Genomic DNA, 25,397 nt, shown 5'->3' with positions numbered 1-25,397 from the left:
ACAAGCCATTTTGCGGCAAGCGGGGTCCCGCCTTTAGACCTAATCAGGGGTCCTTTCGTGCCTTCAAGACACAAAACAAGGGCAAGCCCTTCAAGGGCCAAGGTGGCCAGGAAAAGCCCTGGGCGGGCAAGCAAATGTCCGGCCATGCCGGTGCGGCGGGTCAATCCGCCTCTGCCTGAAGGCACGCCCTCACCCATTTCAGGGGTGGGGGGACGTTTGCGCGGTTTCCTCCAACCTTGGCTGCTCCGAATTCCGGACAGGTGGGTTCAGGAAATCATTCGATCAGGATACAAGATCAAATTCCTTTCGCGGCCCGCGGACAGATTCTTTCCCTCAAATCTTCATTTGACCCCAGGGCGCCTACAGGACCTGCATCAAGCGGTGCAGAATCTCCTTGCACAGGGGGTGATTGTCCCGGTGTCTCATCGGGACAGGTTTCGGGGGTTTTACCCAAATCTGTTTACTGTGCCCAGAAAGGAGGGCAAGGTACGTCCGATCCTGGACTTGAAAGCTCTGAACTGCTTTGTGTGAGTTCGAAAGTTCCGCATGGAATCCCTCTGCTCGGTGGTGGCCTCCCTGAGTCCAGGGGAATTCCTGGCCTCTATTGACCTTAAGGATGCGTACCTGCACATCCCCATTTTCGAGGGTCATCAGAGGTACCTCCGATTCGCCATAGCGGAGGACCACTATCAGTTCGTAGCGTCACCTTTTCGGTCTCGCTTCGGCTCCAAGGGTCTTTACCAAAGTGCTGGCGCCTGTTCTGGGCCTGTTGAGGGCACAGGGCATTGCGGTCTTGGGATATCTGGACGATCTCCTGTTAAGATCGAGTGCCAGTCAGAGCCTGTTGCGTGATCTGTCGACTACGGTACAGATGCTCCAGGAGTTCGGTTGGACCATCAACGTTCAGAAGTCGACCTTGTCTCCTTCGGTTCGTCTTCCCTATTTGGGAATGGTTCTGGACTCTGCTCAAGCTCCGGACCCTTCAGAACGAGATCCGGTCCCTCAGGGACAACGAATCCTCGTCACTCAGGGCCTGTATGCGGTGCCTGGGGTTGATGGTGTCCTGTCAGCATGTACTTTGTTAGCCCTTGCAGCAGAGCCCTCATTGGTCTGCTTCTCCCTTTCCCAGTCTGAGCTCTGCTGCACAAAGACTAAGCTGCTTACAATAATAAAAAATAAAATATTCAATGATGTATTAGCCGGTTGCCGACTGCGCACAGTATATTTACTGCGGCAGTCAGCCCCGGCCAGGCAGAGTGACGTAGGTCTACGTCGCTCGCCTGTCACTGCTATTAGAGCCAATAGCGGGCGAGAGCGCGCCCGCTGAGGCGCGCGCCCGCCTCGGCTCGTTCAGGGAGGAGTGCGGGCGTGTGACCGGCGGACCCGATGTCCGCCGGTCACTCGCCGATCGTCGGTACAGCGGGAGAAAGGCAGAGCGGCTTATGTAAACAAGCCGCCTGTCATTCTCCCCTGTGTAAAAATGGAGATCAGTCGGTTCTACTATGTAGAACCGTTGATCTTTGTTTTTACACCAATAGCATTGTCCCACTACAGTTAGAATCACGCTCCTAGGACACACTTAACCCCTCCCTGTCCAATACAGTTAACCCCTTCCCTGCCAGTGTCATTTTTGCAGTAACAGTGCATATGTATAGCACTGATTACTGCAGTAATGGCACTGGTACCCCCAAAAGTGTCAAAAATGTCAGTCAAGGGTCCGATCTGTCCGCCGCAATGTCGCAGTACCGCAAAAAAAATCGCAGATCGCCGCCATTACTCGTTAAAAAAAAAAAACACTAAAAATGACAAAAATCTTTCCCTTTGTTAGTAAGCGCGTTAACTTTTGCGCAAACCAATCAAAATACGCTTTTTGCGATTTTTTTTTTTTTTTTTTTTTTTTTTTTTTTTTTTTTTTACCAAACATGTAGCATAAAACAATTTGGCCGAAAATGTTAAAAAATTTTGATTTTTACATTTTTTGGGGGGGGGGGGGGGGATTTCATATAAAAAAAAAAAGTGAAAAATATTGTTATTTTTGCAAAAATTACGCTCTTTTTTTTTTTGTTTATAGCGCATGATCAAAAAATCGCACAGGTGATCAAATACCACCAAAAAAAAGCTCTGTTTGTGGGAAAAAAAGGACGTGAAATTCGTTTAGGTACAGCGTCGCACGACCGCGCAATTGTCCGTTAAAGTCACGCAGTAAAAAATCGCAAAAAACCTCCTGGTCAGGAAGGGGGTAAAATCTTCCGGGGCTTAAGTGGTTAGGGGATTGCAGAGCTGCATTGTATTTTGTCCTTCATAGATGCCTGAAATTAATAGATGTTTTCTAATTTTGGGGTTTTTTTTAGGCTGAAGAGCTTCTTAATGTAAAAATTAAAGTGGAAGAAGTGGAGACGTGTGTGGGGGGTGATCAGCCGCCTACGGAGGAGCTTGAGATTATTACGAAGCGTGAACAGGAAGAAATGTTTCTACTTATTGACGAAGGTAAGTAACGGACACCATGGAGGAAACGGTCACAGTCTCATTTTACTTCTGAGTCTTTTATTTACTTATCTCCCAGGGTAAATTTTTTATTTCTCTATTGTCCATTGACAGACGCAGCCTCATCTTCATGAGCTGTGTGGTGCTGAGTCTGTCAATGGACATCAGAGAAAAAGATTTTACGGTAAGATCTTACTATAAAATCTTTTTCTCTGATGTCCATTGACAGACGCAGCCTCATCTTCACGGATGATAGAGAAAATATACGATTTTTGTTATTTTCTCCATTGGCAGACGCAGCACCACACAGCTCATGGAGATGAGGCTGCGTCTGTCAATGGACGATAGTGAAAATACGATTACAGTAAGATCTTACAAAAATCTTATTTTCTCTATCATCCATTGACAGACGCAGCCTCATCTCCACGAGCCGTGTGGTGCTGCGTCTGCCAATGGAGAAAATAACAAAAATCATATTTTCTCTATCATCCATGAAGATGAGGCTGCGTCTGTCAATGGACATCAGAAAAAAAGATTTTATGGTAAGATCTTTGTAAGATCTTACCTTAAAATCTTTTTCTCTATCATCCATGAAGATGAGGCTGTGTCTGTCAATGGACATCAGAAAAAAAGATTTTGAGGTAAGATCTTACAAAGATCTTACCATAAAATCTTTTTTTCTGATGTCCATTGACAGAAGCAGCCTCATCTTCATGAGCTGTGTGGTGCTGCATCTGTCGATGGACGATAGAGAAAATACGATTTTTGTTATTTTCTCCATTGTCCATTGACAGGCGCAACACATGAAGATGAGGCTGCGTCTGTCAATGGACATCAGAGAAAAAGATTTTACGGTAAGATCTTACAAAAATCCTATTTCCTCTATCGTCCATCGACAAAAGTATTGGGACGCCTGCCTTTACACGCACAGGAACTTTAATGGCATCCCAGTCGTAGTCCGTAGGGTTCAATATTGATTTGGCTATCAACAGCCTGTAAGCTGTTTTTTCAGGGTTTGGGCTTGGCCAAAAGTGTTCAAAATGTCTTTGGTATGCTGACGCTTTAAGAGTTCCCTTCACTGGAACTAACGGGGCCAAGCCCAACCCCACACCAAAATCTCCCCCTCCACCAAATGATTTTGACCAGTGCACAAAGGACCCTTAGTTCTAGTGAAGGGAACTCTTAAGGCCTCAGCCAGATAGAACACCTTTGGGGTGAATTACAGTGGAGACTGCGAGCCAGGCCTTCTAGTCCAACATCAGTGCCTGACCTCACAAATGCACTTCTGGAAGAATATTCAAACATTCCCATAGACACACTCCTAAACCTTGTGGACAGCCTTCCCAGAAGAGTTGAAGCTGTTATAGCTGTAAAGGGTGGGCCAACTCAATAGTGAACCCTACGGACTAAGACTGGGAAGCCATTAACGTTCATGTGCGTGTAAAAGCAGGCGTCCCAATACTTTTGGTAATATTGTGTATTTAATTTTGGGGAATTTGCAGATCATATATGGACTCGGTATGAACCGTTTTCTGGTTGATTTTTGGAGGCCCAGCTGTGGGTTCAGCATTTCCACTAGTGAAAAGGGGGTTGGGGTGGAGCTAAAACTCGAGTTTTAATTGATCTAACTGATATTTTTGACTTTTCTTTCTAACAGATGGGTGTGATTTCTGGAATACCTCGGAGAGACGTTCCAAGCTAATTGCTGGAGGAAATCCAAATCCACAAAATATCCATCACAGACCTTCCTGGCTGAAGAAATCAATGGATCCCTCTGATCAGGGGGAATCTTCTCGCCAATCACATTCTACGATAGCAAATGTCCAATTAAAATCCCACTCTGCAGGTAGACCAACAGATCCTTCTAACCCCAATGAATCTTCCTTACCCCTTACAGGAGCTCACCCAGGTGAGAGTCTATTCTCATGTTTAGTGTGCGGGAAACCTTTCACTCGGAAAGGATCTCTCATTGCACATCTGAGAATTCACACAGGTGAGCGTCCTTATTCATGTTTAGAGTGCGGGAAGTCTTTCATTCATAAGGGAGATCTTGCTAGACACGCGAAAGTTCACATGGGTGAACGTCCCTATTCATGTTCAGAGTGCGGGAAATCTTTCATTTATAAAGAAATCCTTGTTAGACATCAGAGAATTCACACAGGTGAACGCCCTTTTTCATGTCCAGAGTGCGGGAAATCTTTCTATAACAAAAATAATCTTGAGAAACACCTGAGAATTCACACGGGTGAGCCTCCCTGTCCACCCGTACCCCATGAAGAAATTCACCAAGTTGAGAATGTATACCCATGTTTAGATTGCGGGAAATGTTTCACTCAGAAAGAAGAATTTACTGAACACCAGAAAATTCACATTGGTGAGCGTCCATATTCGTGTTCAGTGTGTGGGAAATCTTACATTTATAAGGGAGATCTTGGTAGGCACCAGAAAGTTCACATGGGTGAACGTCCTTATTCATGTTCAGAGTGCGGGAAATCTTTCATTTATAAAGAAATCCTTGTTCGACACCAGAGACTTCACACGGGTGAACGTCCCTTTGCATGTGCTGAATGTGGAAAATCTTACATCCAGAAATCGGGCCTAAATGAACACATGAAAATGCACATGAAGAAGCTTTCTCTTAAGGTTGAGAGTGCGGGAAATCTTCAATAAGAAAAGAGAGCCTTGTTGAACACTGGAGAAATTGCAAGGGTGAGCATCCCTATTCATAGTGCAGAAAATCTTTCCATAATAAAAGTGATCTTGTTAAACCCCAGAGCGTTCACGTGGGTGAGCGTACTTATTTATGTTCAGAATGCGGAAAATATTTCACTTCAAAATGAAACCTTTTTAAAACGCTTGATAATTCATGTGGATGGGCGTCTTCATTCATGTGCAGAGTGTGGGAAATCTTTTACTAAGAACCCCTACTTGGACACCTGAGAATTCACACGGGTGATCATCCTTATTCCTGTAGTGTGTGCGGGAAATCTTTCACAAGGAACCCCTACTTGGACACCTGAGAATTCACACGGGTGAGCATCCTTATTCCTGCACTGTGTGCGGGAAATCTTTCACAAGGAACCCCTACTTGGACACCTGAGAATTCACACGGGTGAGCATTCTTATTCATGTACTGTGCGGGAAATCTTTCCCAAGGAACCCCTACTTGGACACCTGAGAATTCACACGGGTGAGCATTCTTATTCATATACTGTGTGCGGGAAATCTTTCACAAGGAACCCCTACTTGGACACCTGAGAATTCACGCGGGTGAGCATTCTTATTCATATACTGTGCGGGAAATCTTTCACAAGGAACCCCTACTTGGACACCTGAGAATTCACACGGGTGAGCATTCTTATTCATATACTGTGTGCGGGAAATCTTTCACAAGGAACCCCTACTTGGACACCTGAGAATTCACGCGGGTGAGCATTCTTATTCATATACTGTGCGGGAAATCTTTCACAAGGAACCCCTACTTGGACACCTGAGAAATCACACAGGTGTGCATCCTTATTCATGTCCTGAGTGTGGGAGAGCTTGTGAAAGCGAGGACACATCACACAGCTCACCCAGAGAATTTATACGGGTGAGCACTGCTATTCATGTTCAGAGTGCGGGAAATCTTTCACTCGGAAAAAGTTGATATACACCAGAGAGTTCACATGAGCGAATGTTCTTACTCATATTCAGCATGTGGGAAATCTTTCACTTATCAAGGAGACTTTGTTAAATACAAGAGAGTTCACACGGGTGAGGGTCCTTTATTCGTGTTCAGAGTGCGGAAAATCTTAAACATACAATAGAAACATAGTTGAACACCTGAGAATTCACATGGGTGAGCTTTCTTGTTCACATGTGGCAACTTCCTAATTCATGTCACATGTGGAAACTTCCTAATTCATGTTCAGGTTGTGGGAAATCCTTCACATACAAAAGAAACCTTGTTGAACACCTGGGAATTCACATGGGTGAGAATCCTAATTCATATTCAGAGTGCGAGAAATCTTTCAGTCATCAAGGAGACTTTGTTATGCACCAGAGTTCACATGTGGGAAATTCCTTATTCACCATTAGGGTGTGGGAAATCTGTCACATACAAAGAAAACCTAGTTGAACACCTGAGAATTCACATGGATGAGCATCCTTATTCATTACCATAGTGCGGGAAATATTTCACTCATGAAGGAGACGTTGGTCTACACCAGAGAGTTCACATGTGGGAACGTCCTTATTCACGATTAGGGTGCGGGAAATCTGTCACATACAAAGGAAACCTAGTTGAACACCTGAGAATTCACATGGATGAGCATCCTTATTAACAAAGTTTCACGCTAAAAGAGCACTTGAGAGAAGACGACACACGGCGTCCTCAATGCATTCAGCCTGCGGGAAATGTTATAATTGTGTAATTTAGACTTCAGGTGGAAAGCACCTGCCGATTCTTTTGACATATGTACATTATTTTTTTTTACTGATGGAACTGTTTAGACTATAGAACAACTGTAGGAAAAAAATATATAGTTTATAAAGGGGTTGCACCCTGGCAAGGGTGATATTACATTTATAGGTGGCGTTTGATGGGCTAAGTCTTCTTTTTGCTTCTTGGATTTCTTGGAGACTCCATTGACGGGGAGGTTCCTGCTACAGTTTCTGTCCCGTTTTTGCGGTATCCCCATTCCTCTTCTTTTTTTCTTTTAAAATTTTTCATTCTTTAAAATAAAAATACAGAGTAGAGAGCTGTAGCCCCCCATAATAGGTTACGGGGGTACACAAAGTTATAAGTATACCGGGAACACTGGAAATTCTATGAGCCTCCGATTCTCCTAGGGGGGCAGGTAGGCCCAAGTGTGATGTACAATTTACAACATTGTATATTAAGGCAGTGTTTCTCAACCTTTTTTCAGTCAGGGCACACTTTTAAAATTATGGACAATCTTAAGCACCCTCCAAAATTATGGACAGTCTTGAGGCACCCTCCAAAATTATGGACAGTCTTGAGGCACCCTCCAAAATTAAGGACAGTCTTGAGGCACCCTCCAAAATTAAGGACAGTCTTGAGGCACCCTCCAAAATTAAGGACAGTCTTGAGGCACCCTACAAAATTATGGACAGTCTTGAGGCACCCTCCAAAATTATGGACAATCTCGAGGCACCCTCCAAAATTATGGACAGTCTCGAAGGCACCCTCCAAATTATGAACACTCTCGAGGCACCCTCCAAAATTAAGGACAGTCTCGAGGCACCCTCCAAAATGATGGACAATCTTGAGGCACCCTCCAAAATTATGGACAATCTCGAGGCAACCTCCAAAATTATGGACAGTCTCGAGGGACCCTCCTAAAATATGGACCGTCTCAAGAAACCCTACAGACTAGAGAGCTGTAGCCCGCCATAATAGGTTACGGGGGGTACACAAAGTTATAAGTATACTGGAAACTCTGAGCCTCAGATTCTCCTAGGAGGGCAGGTAGGCCCAAGTGGTGTACAATTTACAACACTCTATATTAAGGCAGTGTTTCTCAACCATTTTTCAGTCAGGGCACACTTTAAAATAATGGACAATCTCAAGGCAACCTCCAAAATTATGGACAATCTTGAGGCAACCTCCAAAATTATGGACAGTCTCGAGGCAACCTCCAAAATTATGGACAATCTCGAGGCAACCTCCAAAATTATGGACCATCTCGAGGCACCCTCTAAAATTATGGACAGTCTGAGGCACCCTCCAAAATTATGGACAGTCTCGAGGGCCCCTCCAAAAATATGGAACTTCTCAAGACACCCTACAGACTAGAGAGCCGTAGCCCCCCATAATAGGTTACGGGGGGTACACAAAGTTATAAGTTTACCGGGAGCACTAGAAATTCTATGAGCCTCAGATTCTCCTAGGGGGGCAGGTAGGCCCAAGTGTGGTGTACAATATACAAAACTGTATATTAAGGCAGTGTTTCTCAACCTTTTTTCAGTCAGGGCACACTTTTAAAATTATGGACAGTCTTGAGGCTTCCTCCAAAATTATGGACAGTCTCGAGGCAATCTCCAAAATTACGGACAGTCTTGAGGCAGCCTCCAAAATTAAGGACAATCTCAAGACTTCCTCCAAAATTATGGACAGTCTCGAGGCACCCTCCAAAATTATGGACAGTCTCGAGGCACCCTCCAAAATTATGGACAGTCTCGAGGCACCCTCCAAAATTATGGACAATCTCGAGGTAACCTCCAAAATTATGGACAGTCTCGAGGCACCCTCCAAATTATGGACAGTCTTGAGGCACCCTCCAAATTATGGACAGTCTCGAGGCAACCTCCAAAATTATGGACAGTCTCAAGGGCCCCTCCAAAAATATGGACCGTCTCAAGACACCCTACAGACTAGAGAGCCGTAGCCCCCCATAATAGGTTATGGGGGGTACACAAAGTTATAAGTATACCGGGAACACTAGAAATTCTATGAGCCTCAGATTCTCCTAGGGGGGCAGGTAGGCCCAAGTGTGGTGTACAATTTACAACACTGTATATTAAGGCAGTGTTTCTCAACCTTTTTTCAGTCAGGGCACACTTTTAAAATTCTGGACAATCTTGAGGCACCCTCCAAAATTCTGGACAGTCTCAAGGCTTCCTCCAAAATTATGGACAGTCTCGAGGCACCCTCCAAATTATGAACACTCTCGAGGAACCCTCCAAAATTAAGGACAATCTTGAGGCTTCCTCCAAAATGATGGACAATCTCAAGGCAACCTCCTAAATTATGGACAGTCTCGTAGTATTCTAATGTTTTTCTTCTCCCTCAGTTTTGAGACCCCAAAGCTGATGGAGAGGGGCAAGGAAGGGTCAAAGAAGGATGATATGCAGGCAACTGACATTCTCCTTCTCAACTGATGTTGACATTGGCCGTTAGGATGCCGCCAGCTAGAAGGCTTGTGTAACTGAAAGGCAGGATTCATCCACCCACCAGCTTGTATACAATTTTGGGGCAAATTGTAGGCATTCTGCCAAGGCACCCTGGTTGAAAAAGGCTCCATTTAAGGCATGGAGAAAATATTTAGGTGTTTAGGTGGATGGTTTCATAGTTATATACCTAAAAGATTTATATTATAGTAATACAGTCGTAATATAAAACAGTACTGAGCTTCTCCGATACATAGCTGGCACCATGTATATTGTCCAATATGTGGGTAACAAACGAGCAATTGTGACAGCAGATGGGTAACCAAGGTGATTAACACTTTTAACTGTAATAAATGGGGCAATTGTGAGAATGTTATGAATACGTGGGCAAGAAACGAGCAATACACGGGCAATAAAATGCAGGAACATGGAGCCCAGTGTACATTTTTATTTTTGTGTTCTACTGAGGAGTGTGGATATGGATCTATCCTACTGGATACAGAAAGGATCATTGTAGAAAATGTACTGACCCAAAGCATACAATCGGGATTTCCACCTATATTGGTGGTAAGTGAAGGATCTTCCTACTTGTGTAGGTGATCAAGTGCGTAAGGACTTCCCTAAATTAGCTGTCATTGGGAAGAATGTTCCTTACACTGTTGGTCCGTTGGGTAAGAGTACAATTACAGACAATGCAAAAGAATTCAGCAGTAAGCGCTTTGGGAGAAGCTGGCAAGAGAAGTTACTGCAGACAGCTGTCAGAAAATGTTACATGAACAGGGGGGGGAGAGCTATCAATGTAGTGTTGGATGTGAATGTTCGGGGGAACCCCCCTCTGATTCAAGGTACCCCCTGCATCTTGGTTAGGGGGTGATTCTTTGAAAAACCGAGTGAGTACTGCCATTCTAGGAGAAACTTATACCCAGTTGACATCTTATCTCTGTATTTAACCTATCTATGGTCTGAAACGAGTGCATATAGTAATAAGTTTTTGTTTTATAATTTTTTTTTTTTGTATTATGTACCTTTTGAGCCAGGGTATGCCCATATGGCTCTGTTTTTGTATCATTTATACTTACAAATTCAATAAAAAAAGAACTTTGGGGGTAAAAGAAAATGTAGTGTGGATGGTGGGGGGAGAACTACCAAAGAATGATGTGGATGGTGGAGGAGAGTTGTCAGAGAATGTATTATGAATGATGGGGGGAGAGATGTCAGGGTATGTATTGTGGATTGTGGGAGGAGAGCTGTCGGAGTAGTGTGGATGGTGGGGGGAGAGCTGTCAGAGAATGTAGTGTGGATTGCGGGAAGAGGACCTTTGTGGAATGTAGTGTGGAGGGTGGGAAGAGAGGTGTCAGCAACTGTAGTGTGACTAGTGGGGTAGAGCTGTCAGAATGTAGTGTAGATGGTGGAAGGATCGCTATCAAAGAATGTAGTGTGGATGGTGGAGGGAGCGCTGTCGGAGAATGTAGTGTGGATGGTGGGGGAGAGCTGTCGGAGAATGTAGTGTGGATGATGGAGGGAGAGCTGTTGGAGAATGTAGTGTGGATGGTAGGGGGAGAGCAGTCGGAGAATGTAGTGTGGATGGTGGGAGGAGAGCTGTCGGAGAATGTAGTGTGTATGGTGGGAGGAGAGCAGTCGGAGAATGTAGTGTGGATGGTGGGAGGAGAGCTGTCGGAGAATGTAGTGTGGATGGTGGGGGGAGAGCAGTCGGAGAATGTAGTGTGGATGGTGGGGGGAGAGCAGTCGGAGAATGTAGTGTGGATGGTGGGAGGAGAGCTGTCGGAGAATATAGTGTGGATGGTGGGAGGAGAGCTGTCGGAGAACGTAGTGGATGGTGGGGGAGAGCTGTCGGAGAACGTAGTATGTATGGTGGGAGGAGAGCTGTCGGAGAATGTAGTGTGGATGGTGGGGAAGAGATGTCGGAGAATGTAGTGTGGATGGCGGAGGAGAGATGTCAGAGAATGTAGTGTGGATGGTGGGGGAGAGCTGTCGGAGAATGTAGTGTGGATGGTGAAGGAGAGCTGTCGGAGAATGTCGTGTGGATGGTGGGGGAGAGCTGTCGGAGAATGTAGTGTGGATGATGGAGGGAGAGCTGTCGGAGAACGTAGTGTGGATGATTGGGGAGAGCTGTCGGATAATGTAGTGTGGAGGGAGAGCTGTCGGAGAACGTAGTGTGGATGGTTGGGGAGAGCTTTGGAGAACGTAGTGTGGATGGTTGGGGAGAGCTTTGGAGAATGTAGTGTGGATGGTGTAGGGAGAGCTGTCGGAGAATGTAGTGTGGATGGTGGAGGAGAGCTGTCAGAGAATGTAGTGTGGATGGTGGGGGAGAGCTGTCGGAGAATGTAGTGTGGATGGTGTAGGGAAAGCTGTTGGAGAACGTAGTGTGGATGGTGGGGGAGAGCTGTCGGAGAATGTAGTGTGAATGGTGGGGGGGAGAGCTGTCGGAGAACGTAGGGTGGATGGTGGGGGGAGAGCTGTCGGAGAATGTAGTGTGGATGGTGTAGGGAGAGCTGTCGGAGAACGTAGTGTGGATGGTGGGGGAGAGCTGTCGGAGAATGTAGTATGGATGGTGGGGGAAGAGCTTCAATAAATCATGTTATGGTACCAATCAGTTTCACGATTAATGGCACCTCCAGGCATCTGCAAAAGAGCAGCACATTTTGAATGTGGGTTGGGGAACGTGTGGTACGGTTAAACCTAGAAAAAACAGGGGTACATAGTACTCCTACTCATTTACACTCGCACAAAAGCTGTAAGCTAGAAATAAAATCTAGAAATTTTAATTTTTTTAAATCCCCCCCGAAAAAAGTCCCCTGCTGTAAATCCATCATCATGGCCATATTTGGGCAATGATGTCACTGCTATCCCTCCCTCCCCTAAAAGCAGTGAGGATTCCACATGACTTCAGTGGTTCCTATATATTATTCTGTTTGAAATCTGTTTATTATGTCACAGTCAAGAGTAAGAAATATTCCTTGGACACGCTGCACATCATGTAAGTGTTGTTAGTAGGCCACATTGAAAGATGGAGAGACTTGGCCATTATTATATGTAATTAAAATAAAGTGTACATTTTATAGGACCACAAACAAGTGGTTTCTGGGGCAATATACACTCCTTTTTAGCTAAGATGCAATGTCAGAAGGAGAGAGCACGCAGATTTCATGTAGAAGAAAAATGTCTGTTACCTAGGTTTTTAAATTTGCATCTCACCATTTAACCCTTTCCTGGATAGGCCACAATTGCTTAGGCAGACAACAAACACATTGTATCTGGAAATAAAAAAAAAAAAAAAACGCAGAAGACTGAAGATGTGAAAATGTTACAAGGGTCGTCTGAAAAATTCACGGCCTGACACAAGAGTGACCACACAGACCTGAAACTATCAGTGCAGTGAGACACTCTTCAAATTGTTCAGGGATGAAAATGGTGCATGTGCGCTAAATGGTTTTCATGTGCTATTTGTAAACAGTTGGCACTCCTTGTAGCCGAGTTAAAAATGGAGAAAGTAGAAGTGTTCCATCAGAGGGCAAAGTATAGGCAACAGTCTTCTGCAATTCTGCAGAACAAGCTCAGAATCCCAGAAGACTGTCGCCATCACTTTGCCTGCTGAAGGAACACAGCCAACCTTTCTCATTTCACTTTCTCCATTTTCAGTTTGACTACATGGGGTTCCAGTTTGTGTCTTGATGCAGAGGCGATGAATTTAGCATGTCTGATGCTAAGCCTGAATTGACAGACTTCAGATTTTGAGCAACCAAGTTGACCAGAGACGGAAAAGGGAAAAATGTTACAGTTTTGCACCACAGCTATAGCATATATAACAAGAAACACATCATCCGCAATCAAATAAAAAGAGCAGCCACCAATGGCTCGTTTCCACTGAGTGGTACGGTACGCAATTGTTGCCGTTTCCATTGTCAAAAGTTGGGAATGGTACCCTAATTCCGTACCGTACCACTTTTTTTGTACCCTTTCGTTGGGGTACCAAGCACATTAGTACCGTACCAACAGGGTGGAGCTATACTGTTGAGCTGAGGTACTGTTGGCGGTGGAAACGCAAGCCTGATCATGGTGTACCGTACTGAACCGTACCGTACCGCTCAGTAGAAAGGAGGCAATAGTGTCCTCAATACTAAGGAAGACCCAAGGGCAACCAATTGAATAACATAATAACCCAATACAACACAGAATATAGGGTGAGAATCTGTGCTGTCCTGGAGAACTCATGGAAAGTGAGTTACCAAATAACTGTTTTTCCACACCATCTTCCAGGACACCACATGAGAGGACAAGCTAGAAATAATCTATTGGGGTGGATTGAAACATAAAAGCAGGGCGATGGGGTTGGTAGGATAAAAGCAACAACACTTTACTGAAAATAGCACAAATACAGTGTCCCCACAGGCTACTGTTTGTTCAGTTGTAGAAAGATGATCCGCACACCGGTAGTTGCTCTTAAAAAACTATTCATCTTTATTCAGGAACCACAGAACACAACTGCTGATACGATCAGTTGACGCGTTTCAGCCTATAAGGCCTTAGTCATAACTACATTTAGACACAAAACTTTGAAATATATAGTGACTACATATCACAAGCTCCACCCATTCATTGTCCCAATTAATTGCAGACAATTAGCAAAAACTAGAAGCAGTTGTAGTATACTAAGGAAACCCATGTATGTCCCACTTAATATCCGCAAACTACACAATGATAGTATACATAGATAAAAATGAAACTAAAGAAAGCAATGAAAATAATTAAGAAAAGTTATAAAGAGACCAAGAGGGAAGAGAAACAGTTTAATGTACGTGCAGATCTAGATCCCATGTCAGGTTTAACCCCCAAGGTGATCTGGAATTAAGTCGAAAAAAATCCACCATGCCTCTCTTCCTAGTACCCTTCTCTCCCTATCGCCTCCTCTAGGTGAGTGAGACAGCCGTTCTATTCCTCTAAAACGAAATGAGGAAAGATCACCCTGCTGGCAATCCCTAAAGTGACGTTTTGCATTGGAAATATTTCTAACATTTAATTTATTTGTGTCACAATAGCGTTCCCCTATTCTGGTTCTCAGGGGACGTGTGGTGCAGCCTACATATTGTAGGTCGCATAATGTACAAATAATCAGATAGACAACAAAATTTGTGCCACAGTCAACATATTGTTGTATAGTAAACTCACCCGTAGCCGTGGCAACAAAAGCTTTGCCTGGCACACTCAAACTGTTTGTTCGGTCCCTCTGTTGGAATCCCACCAATGGGAAGGAGAACCGGCTCCATCCACGGGTGTTGACACAGCAGGGATGACGGCGTGATGTCAGAATGAAACACATAGTGGCCTGCCCATTCTGATGTCACTCTGTCATCTTGAAACCTTGCATTTTTCAGTAAAGTTTTGTCAATTTCATCCTACTAACCCCAGTGCCCTGCTTCTGTGTTTCTCTTCACAAACCTGAGATTGGATCGGTCCCAGGTCTCCTTCCAGGAGCTGCAGGGGAGCTTTGCTTGGATCTGTAGACCTACCTTCACTCACCCAGGCCACTTACCTTTGTATGGACTATGGACGGTGGCTCACAATTGTAAGAGTAAGTGGTATATGCCGACGACATATACTTCTAGTCACTGTATGTATAAGGGTGGCTCTATTGCTTGCAGGAACTCTTCCACAAGACTTAGTCTTGACAGGACAGCTGGGCAATCCAGATGTGTCAAACCACCATATGAAAGCTGGACCAGGTGTCCGCTCTGGTAAAGCAAACCACTAAATTCTCTGTCCATGCTGAGGCCAAAGACCTGTGGAATTACCTAAATCTAATAGGAGGTTTTAAAATAATGTACAGTGTTCCCCTAAAAGGGGAATGTGATCTACCTACCTATGGTGTTCTTAGACACCCAAGCAACTCACTTGAGACCTGTAAAAGTAACCAAAGTTTTTTTTACATTTTCCATCATTTGGCTTTCCTCAACTAAAATAGTATGGCTTTGAGTTAATCTAAGCACAGAGAAGTTGCTTTGTAAAATGCGTCAGGAGGCTTGGCTTTGGGAGGAGAAAGGCTAAAGCCAATTCTCAATTTGTCTTGGTGGGCTGGTGAGCCCCACTGGATGCTGGCATTCAAAGTCATTGGAATCACTTGGCTGAAATAGGTGGTGCTTGGAGCCTAGCTTTTTATCTTTTCCAATTCATGAAGCCACTTATACGAATGAGGCCTACACCAGAAAGCAGACCACTGAAAATATCACATATACAGAGTCACAGATAGTGAAAGTCATATCGGAAGCATGATCCGCAGCAAAGAGAAAAGCTATCGAAGAGAAGAAAAGCCGCCTCTCACCAAGGCTGATAAATGTGGCCTCAGCTAGTGCGGCTCCAGCCATGCCCTCCCTGACATGTTTCTCACCTCTGTAACCAAGCCCTGGTGAGCGGGGCGAAACATGTCAGGGTAGGGTGTGGCTGGAGCGGCGCTGGCTGAGGCCATATTTATCTACATACTAATGCACTGGGTTGGTGAGTGGCGCCTTTTCTTCTCTTTGATAATGTTCTTACAGCTCTAAATGGTGCACTAACGCCAGCTCTCTTCACTGCAACCGGTGGTGAGATCTCTGTCTCAGCTTAGAGCTGCACAGCCAGTTTCATTTGGACCACAAAGAGAAAACCTAGTTGGACATCTGCAACCTATTTTATCTATTCCATGTGTATGTTCATAATTAAACAGTACCACAAGTTCAGGGCTTTTTTTTCAGCAGGAATGCGGGAGAGCGCAGTTCCAGCACTGAATGTATTTAATGCCAAGGGGTGATGGAGGGTCCAATAATGCTGTCTGCTAAAGGATCTATTGTTGTTTAACCACTTAAGCCCCGGAAGATTTTACCCCCCTTCCTGACCAGGGCCTATTTTGCCATTCGGCACTGCGTGACTTTAATGGACAATTACGCGGTCGTGCGACGCTGTACCCAAATTAAATTGATGTCCTTTTTTTCCCACAAACAGAGCTTTCTTTTGGTGGTATTTGATCACCTGTGCGATTTTTTGATCATGCGCTATAAACAAAAAAAGCGTCAATTTTGCAAAAATAACAATATTTTTCACATTTTTTTATATGAAATTCCACAAAAAAATGTAAAAATCAAAATTTTTTAACATTTTCGGCCAATTTGTTTTATGCTACATATGTTTGGTAAAAAAAAATCGCAAAAAGCGTATTTTGATTGGTTTGCACAAAAGTTATCGCGTTTACTAACAAAGGGAAAGATTTTTGTTGTTTTTTTTTAAATGCGTAATGGCGGCGATCTACGTTTTTTTTTTAAGGTACTGCGACATTGCGGCGGACAGATCGGACCCTTGACTGACATTTTTGACACTTTTGGGGTTACCAGTGACATTTCTACAGTAATCAGTGCTATACATATGCACTGTTACAGTAAAATTACACTGGCAGTGAAGGGGTTAACTTTTTTTTTTTTTTTTTTTTTTTTAAGAGGGAGGGGTTATGTGTGTCCCTAGGGGCGTGATTCTAACTGTGATTGGCTGTGGCTTCACTAGTTTGAGGTGTAGGAACAGTGATCAACAGTCCTACATAGTAGAACCGTATGATCACTATTCCTACACAGGGGAGAATGACAGGCGGCTTGTTTACATCAGCCGCCTGCCTTTCTCCCTCTGCACCAACGATCGCCGAGAGACCGGCGGACATCGGATCCGCCGGTCACAAGCGCGGGGGGGGGTCTGTGACCGCGCGGGAGCGCGCCTCCGGGGGCGCTCGCTCGCTCCCTAGACCCTCACAGGCTAGCGACGTAGTACTACGTCGCTCTGCCTGTGAGGGGCTGACTGCCGACGTAAATAGTCGTGCGGCAGTCGGCAAGTGGTTAAGGGAACTATTGTTGATGGAGGGGTCTATTGTTGCTGGGAGGGATCTACTGTTGAGGAAGGGTTTTATTATTGCTGGCTGCTGGAGGGTCTATTAATGCTGGCTGTTGGGAGATCTATTGTTGCTGATGGGGCTATATTGTTCCTGGGATGGATCCTTTGTTGTTAGGGGATATTTTGTTGCAGGGGGTCTATTGTTGCTTGGAGGGTCTATTGTTGCTGGAGCGACCTATTGTTGCTGGCTGCAGGGGATCTATTATACTGCATTTATATCATCCTTAACAAATTCCATACAAAATGATACTTGGTTCTGTTATCTCAAAAAGGGGTGGTATTGGGAGGTGGGTAGGGGATGGAACCAAGGGATGGTGTTCAAAGATGGGTAGGGGGCGGAGACAAGAGGTGACTTGGAAGAGGAGAGTACCTGCACCTATTCTTCCGTAAAAAAAATAGGCCTTCACAAGTCTATAAACAAGATAATGCAAGTATAGGCTTCAATGTTGTGTATTTAAATGGCACATAGAGACATAGTATACTTCAGAAGCATAAGTTCGGAGTCATGGTGTAGTCACCTAGGAAAAACCCAACATTTAGTTATGCATATGCAATTGAGGCCTATGCTACAAAGCAAAGGCCACAATGTGACATTGATATAACCAAGTCTCGGGCTACCAGTACATTATACATCTATTCAGTTGAGGAGCCCAGGGAGCTCCAGATGATAGAAGCCTAATGCCTCGTACACACGCAACGATTATCGGCCGACCGATCGTCCGACTTTTGTCCAGGGTGGTGTTTTGTTGGTTGGAATGTGCCTAGACTGCACACGAATTTTCTCGGCCAACAAAAATCTACTTCAGAAGTGATGTCATGTGTTGGTTTACTTTCCCTGTGTTTTTTCTTCTCTGAGCATGCCCAGTCTTGCTCATCAGATTTTTGGCTGCTGAAATCTGTACTGACTGACGGAAAATCGGCCGTTGTGTTGACGGCCATCAAAAATTTTATAGCCTGCACACCAGATTTTTTTCGGCCGAAAAGTCGGAGTCGGTTGTCGGAAGCATTATACTAACAAGCTGAAAATCGGCCGATCGGACGTTGGCCGAAAAATTCCCGGCCAATAATCGATGCGTGTGTACGGGGCTTTAGGCTGAGCAGGCAGATACTGGTAACCCATGTTAGGTACAGCTTCAGCCTCTTGACATAACCAAAATTTTAGTTGGAACAGAAGCAAATGTGAGTCCCCTAATACTATATATTTAATCAATGCATATACACAGTGATTCCCCAACACACTGCAGTACATAAAGATTGCTTTATTTAGCCAACACAAGTGGGAGACAGTCAAAGCCTCCAAGCTCATAAGGCCTTAAAAAGTCCAGATCTAGTGACAAATGAAAGCTGCTGACACCCCTAGAAGAAGTGGCAAATAGCCCGAAGTGTGTACCAGAACAATCAGAAGTCCTGCGGAGTTCGTCGATGATACCCTTGCAGCTTAGGAGGCTCTAGAGCAGGGTTTCTTTCCATGAAATCTTAGGGTTCCTCCAGAGATTCCTTGGGGTTCCTTGAACAATATGTGTTTTCTCCCTCTCAGATATCTTCCCACACCACTAATCTTTTTATCTATCTATAAGGGGGTAATTCTTCCCAATGACCACAAGTGTAATGAGCGTTCTTCCCACTGACCATCCCACTAGTGTATCCTAAGTTGTAGATATAGTAATTTTCAGCAGGGGTTCCCTAAGACCAGAAAGTTATTTTGAGGGTTCCTCTGTGTTGAAAAGGCTGGTCTAGAACTACGTCTCCATTGTTTGGTGTTGGCTGAGCAGGTAGATACTGGTAACCCATGTTAGGTACAGCTTCAGCCCCTACACATAACCAACATTTTAGTTGGAACAGAAGAAAATGTGAGTCCCCTTAATACTATATATTTAATCAATGCCTATACACAGTGATTGTATATGCAATACATAAAGATTGCTTTATTTAGCCCATACTCAAGTGGGAGACAGCTAAAACCTTCAAGCTCATAAGGCCTTAACAAGTCCAGATCTAGTGATAAATGAGAGCTGCTGATACCCCTAGAAGAGGTGGCAAATAGCCTAAAGTGTGTACAAGAACAATCTGAAGTCCCGCGGGGTTCATCGATGATGCCCTTGCAGCTTAGGAGGCTCTAGAGTAGGGTTTCTCAACCAAGGTTCCATGAAACCCTAGGGTTCCTCCAGAGATTGCTTGGGGTTCCTTGAACAAGATGTGATTTCTCCCTCTCAGATATGTTCCCACTGACACCACTGATCTTTTTAGCTATCTATAAGGGGGTAATTCTTCTCAGTGACCACAAGTGTAAGGAACGTTCTTCCCACTGACCATCACACTAATGTATACTGAGTTGTAGATATAGTAATTTTCATCAGGGGTTCCCTGAGACAGGAAAGTTATTTTATGGGTTCCTCTGTGTGGAAAAGGCTGGTCTAGAACTACGTCTCCATTGTTTGGTGTTGGTGTTGGCTGAGCAGGTAGATACTGGTAACCCATGTTAGGTACAGCTTCCGCCCCTACACATAACCAACATTTTAGTTGGAACAGAAGCAAATGAGAGTCCCCTTAATGCTATATATTTAATCAATGTGTATACACAGTGATTGCATATGCAATACATAAAGATTGCTTTATTTAGCCCATACTCAAGTGGGAGACAGCCAAAACCTCCAAGCTCATAAGGCCTTAACAAGTCCAGATCTAGTGATAAATTAAAGCTGCTGACACCCCTAGAAGAGGTGGCAAATAGCCTGAAGTGTGTACAAGAACAATCAGAAGTCCTGCAGGGTTTGTCGATGATGCTCTTGCAGCTTAGGAGGCTCTAGAGCAGGGTTTCTCAACCAAGGTTCCATGAAACCCTAGGGTTCCTCCAGAGATTGCTTGGGGTTCCTTGAACAATATGTGATTTCTCCCTCTCAGATATGTTCCAACTGACACCACTGATCTTTTTAGCTATCTATAAGGGGGTATTTCTTCCCAATGACCACATGTGTAAGGAACGTTCTTCCCACTGACCATCGCACTAATGTATCCTGAGTTGTAGATATAGTAATTTTCAGCAGGGGTTCCCTGAGACCGGAAAGGTATTTTGAGGGTTCCTCTGTGTTGAAAAGGCTGGTCTAGAACTACATCTCCATTGTTTGGTGACGTAGTTTGGTGTTTGTTTGTTTGGTGTTGGTGTGATAACGGTGGTGGGAGACGGGGCCAGCTCTCCAGCAACCGCTGCTCTGCACATCCTGCACAGATATACACAGGGACAAGTGCCGTGTTAACAGGTTCCCCTGGGGGGATTTAATAACCTTTATTTTAATTTCTGGTGAAAGTTCTCCTATAAGGACAAAAATGAAGATCTCTTTCAATGATATTGAGTGGCAGTACTGCTTGGATCTTGATGAAGGGGACATACCCCGAAAGCTTGTCCTGAAAAATTGTATGTTAGTGCAAATAAAAAAAGTATCACGGACAGTACTCTGTTGCAAGTGCACTAATACAGCTACAATGACCTCAAGAATGATATCGAGTGGAAGGAAAACGAAGAGCGTGATCATACAGACACAGGATGTGATGTCATAGGATGGGTTATGTCAGGGTCAAAGAGGAATTGATATAGACAGGAAGTGATTGCACCATGAAACAGGAAGTTCCAGGTCAGAGGTGAGTTGGGAGAAAGTAGAGAGGAGACATTGCTGGAACTGGCAGCAGAGGAGGTAATAAGATATTATTTTATATTTACACACAGTAACCCCCCCCCCCCCCCGTCATGTTTCGTCCTCTTCCTCCATAGTCACTGTGACGTCTTTTATCTCCAGCAAATGCACATAGACACAAATCTATTGATTATATTATAATCTATAGAGAGATATAACCTAAAAATCAAGCCATATATTAAACTATACAGACACATGATGTTTCCATAAATAGAACCTGTCATTTCTATAAAAATAACCAATAATCGTAAAAAAAATATTTATATAGTATTTTTTTAAATAAATAATTAAAAAAATGAATATATATATATATATATATATATAAATACATAAAATAATATATATATATACACACACAGTTAGGTCCATATATATTTGGACACAGGCAAAATTTCTTTTTTATATGTATTTACTAATACGTATTCAAGTGATAGTAATAGATATGGGCTGAAAATGCACGCTCTCAGGTTTAATTTGAGGGTATGTACATCCAAATCATAGGAAGGGTTTAAGATAGGGTGACCAGACGTCTCCAGACTGAGGACACTGTCCTCGGACCAAGTCTGTCCCTGGCACTGATCTGTGTGGCGGTGGGGGGAGTTACAAGCACCGATCTCCTTGTGTGGCTTTCGAAGAAGCAGCTGACAGCCGCTTCTCCTCCTCTACGTCCCGTGGCTGTCAGCTTCTTCATTGAAAACTTTACAGGGAGATCAGTGCTTGTTACTCCCCCCACCAGAATTTTATTCTGGTGGCATACAGAGCCAAAAGTATGAAAATTGTGCCTGTGTCCAAATACATAAAGACCTAACTGTATATATAGATGTGCACTATATTGGATCTGTATACACAAATGCCAAAGGAAGAAGAATCGTTTTAGGGCCATCATTAAGCTTTATCTCCAAAGAGATGAGCTGTGAGGGTTTAGATTTTTTTTTGTATATTTACAACTTTGGGTATTGTCATTTTTTTTACACTGAATATGTTTGGCATTTAGTAACAAAAAAATCTAAACTTGACTATAAGTTATACAATTTAACAAGATTGGTATTTTCTCTGTCTGCAGAGATCAGAGTCTTCTATGGATCACATGATCACATCTATGAGGATGGGCAAGGACTGGAGTCACATGACTGAGAGGATATTGAACCTCACGCTAGAGATCATCTACCTGCTGACCGGAGAGGTGAGGAGGATTCTGGGAGGTCAAATGACATCACTCTTTTCTCTATTAATAAAACACAGACCTGACCGGGGAGGTGAGGAGGATTCTGGGAGGTCACATGACATCCCTCTTATCGCTATTAATAAAACACAGACCTGACCGGAGAGGTGAGGAGGATTCTGGGAGGTCACATGACATCATTCTTATCTCTATTAATAAAACACAGAGCTGACCGGAGAGATGAGGAGTATTCTGGGAGGTCACATGACATCACTCTTATCTCTATTAATAAAACACTGACCTGATCGGGGAGGTGAGGAGGATTCTGGGAGGTCACATGACATCACTCTTATCTCTATTAATAAAACACAGAACTGACCGGAGAGGTAAGGAGGATTCTGGGAGGTCACATGACATCACTCTTATCTCTATTAATAAAACACAGACCTGACCGGAGAGGTGAGGAGGATTCTGGAAGGGTGACACAACATTATTGTTGTTCTTTCAATGTAGAGTTTTCCTTTGGTGAAGTCTGGTGACAATCTAACCATCACAGTGCCTCCACCTCACTGCCTGGCAACAGAGGTAACCGGTGCCAAGAAGATTCTAGAAGTCACCAACAAGATCATTGATCTGCTGACAGGAGAGGTGAGCGGTGCTGGGAATTCTGGGACATTATCCAGTAACAGACAAGGGATGTGTCTGGATGGTGACTGTATCATTGTGTGTGTCAGGTTCCTATAAGGTGTCAGGATGTCACTGTCTATTTCTCCATGGAGGAGTGGGAGTATTTAGAAGGACACAAGGATCTCTACAAGGACGTCATGATGGAGAATCAGCCGCCCCTCAGATTACCAGGTAAGAGGAGACTTTTTGTAAAGGAGAGAGCAGTACGGAGGGTCCACCTAGATCCTCCATCATCTGATAAACACATAGAAACAATGTATTCAGTCAGTGCGTGTGTTTCCTACAGATGGCTCCAGTAATGGGAACCCACAAGAGAGATGTCCCCGTCCTCTGTATTCCCGGGATTCCACACAGGAAGATCACACCATCCCCCACCATCATCAGGTAGATGGATCCAGTAATGGGAACCCACCAGAGAGATGTCCCCATACTCCGTATTCCGGGGATTCCACACAGGAAGGTCACACCATCTCGCATAAGGTAAAGTAGAAAGATAAAAAAATAATAGCTGATACTTACATATTGAAGTGTTTAGTAGCTATATTGTTAGAACTAATCTTGTTTTTATGAAATATTTAGGGTTTAAGCCAGATTGATTGTAATAATGCTGTTAAAGAAGAGATAAAAGAGGAGGAGAATGAGGTTGATATGTTAGAGAAGTTTTTAGGACAAACAGACCCCTTCAAGAAGGTCGTGATGGAGCCATTCAGTGACTCAAACCCACCAGAGACATGTCCCCGTCCTCTGTATTCTCGGGATTCCCCACAGGAAGATCACACCATCCCCCACCATCATCAGGTAGGTGGGACTAAGAGTATAGAACTCAGAAGTCATTCTGAACTTCGTAAAATTACATTCATCAATGTAGCCTCTTGTTTACTTTTGCATCTGAAGTGTTGCCTTTCCACCTCTTCCGCCATATCCTATTCTCCCTCGGAGCACCCTGACTTTTGTTTTTTGAAAATGAACATACTTACCTTTCTTCCATGGGTCTTGGGTCCAGTCTCATGATATCACAGATCGTCTTCTTACTTCTGTTCCTCCAATGGTGAGCACATGTTGAATGACGAAGTCCTGTTCTTTGCTCTTAGTAGTTCAGGCTGGAGTGATAATGCACCCCCAGGAGACAGGGGGCTCCATGGGCTTACATGAAATGGATAGAAAACCTAATTTATACCTGCTGCCGGTCAGTAACACCTACTGGCCTTTTCTGTGTCTGTGACTGAACAGTGAAAGGAGAAGCAGCAGACTGATGAGTTTATCTTTCTGTCACTCTGCTCTCTCCACCTTTGTTAGTACTTCAGCACAGCAGAATGCTATTCCCCACTTCCTCAGTCTGAGCTCTGCTGTATAGGGCCTGCAAGAGTCTTGATACTAGGTCACATTTCAGGTGCTTGTATTAAAAAAACAACAACAAAAAAAAACAATAATTCAATGGTGTATTAATGGATGCAGAGCTGGATCTGTTTGTGCCTTTTATATCCACATGAAGATCGACTTTAATTGATGTTTTCTATTATTTTGGTGTAGGGGGAAGAACAGATTCATATAAAAGCTGAGGTTAAAGAGGAAGAAGTAGAGATGTATGTGAGGGGTGATCAGCCGTCCACGGAGGAGGTTGGCATGATTATGAAAAGTGAACAGGAGGACATTTCTTCACCTATAAACACAAGTAAGTATAGGCACTATGGAAGAAACAGTTCACAATTTAATTTTACTTCTGAGTATAAGGATTGTAGTTAAATGGAAAACATTAGAAGATTATCAGATCTTCACATCAAAGTTGGGAAGATTCAGGTCACAGTCTCATTTTACTTCTGAGTATAAGGATTGTAGTTTAACCACTTCCCTCAAAATTACGTACCTGGACATCATTTTGAGGAAGTGGTTGTAGCGAGATGATATGCAGTTGCAGGCATCACCCCAGGACCGTTTTTTAGAGCCTACGGTCGGCTTTCTGGTAATAACGACCACTGTGGGTAAGCAGTTGCTCGCCTGTTTTTACATAGAGAGGATGTCCCCGCCCCTCCCACCGCCTTTCGCCGCTCCTCCTGCATTTCCCGTCCCACTGGGAGACCCAAGCCACCAGCCGAAACGTGTGTTTGTGTACAATTATTGTGGAAAATACCTTATTTACAGCGCCGCTGGGCCCTCATGTAACCCGCCGGAGATCTCCTCCTCCCCTCCCGGCTGACGTCAGTGGCCCCTTGCTCTGCAGTGCCCGGAGCGGGGCTGACATTAGCAGGGATCTCGGCCCCTCCCTCTGCAGTGTTTGGAGCGGGAAAGAGGAGCTCTGGCGGGGAGGTGATTGTGTCAAGATGAGAACATATTGAGGACTCTTAAAGACTTTTATATTATGTATTCATGTATCCATATTCAGTATAGCAGTCTAGAGTCCCCTCTTAATCCCTGAATATATTTAAACATCATAGTTTTAGAAATTCAGTCTTTAGTCTGTTATGTTGTCTTTATTATGAATATGTGTCAACTATAACATGAGATGTTCTGCCAAGAGAGCTTCCCTAACTTTCCGGAATAACAGATAAACAAATATATAT

At 44.0% G+C, this 25,397-nt stretch overlaps 2 protein-coding genes across 2 annotated transcripts in view; both read left to right on the top strand.

The window, feature by feature from the left end:
- Positions 1-5,326, top strand: part of LOC309563421 (uncharacterized protein) — a gene marked incomplete at its 5' end in the record, with an annotated part of 31,814 nt that extends 26,488 nt beyond the window's left edge. Inside the window, 2 exons of the mRNA XM_082267818.1 lie at positions 2,352-2,487; positions 4,142-5,326. Coding sequence (XP_082123944.1) covers positions 2,352-2,487; positions 4,142-5,154 — 1,149 coding nt within the window. The 3' untranslated portion in view covers positions 5,155-5,326. The remainder of the gene's footprint in view (positions 1-2,351; positions 2,488-4,141) is intronic.
- The window catches only part of LOC309564405 (uncharacterized protein), a 338,567-nt gene that overhangs the window by 260,611 nt on the left and 52,559 nt on the right, over positions 1-25,397 (top strand).

This window comes from Pelophylax lessonae (genome assembly GCF_965119305.1).
Source record: "Pelophylax lessonae genome assembly, chromosome: 9".
In the NCBI taxonomy this organism is placed as follows: Eukaryota; Metazoa; Chordata; class Amphibia; order Anura; family Ranidae; genus Pelophylax; species Pelophylax lessonae.
Note: the sequence above shows the minus strand (reverse complement) of the source record. Positions and strands in the feature narration are given on the sequence as shown.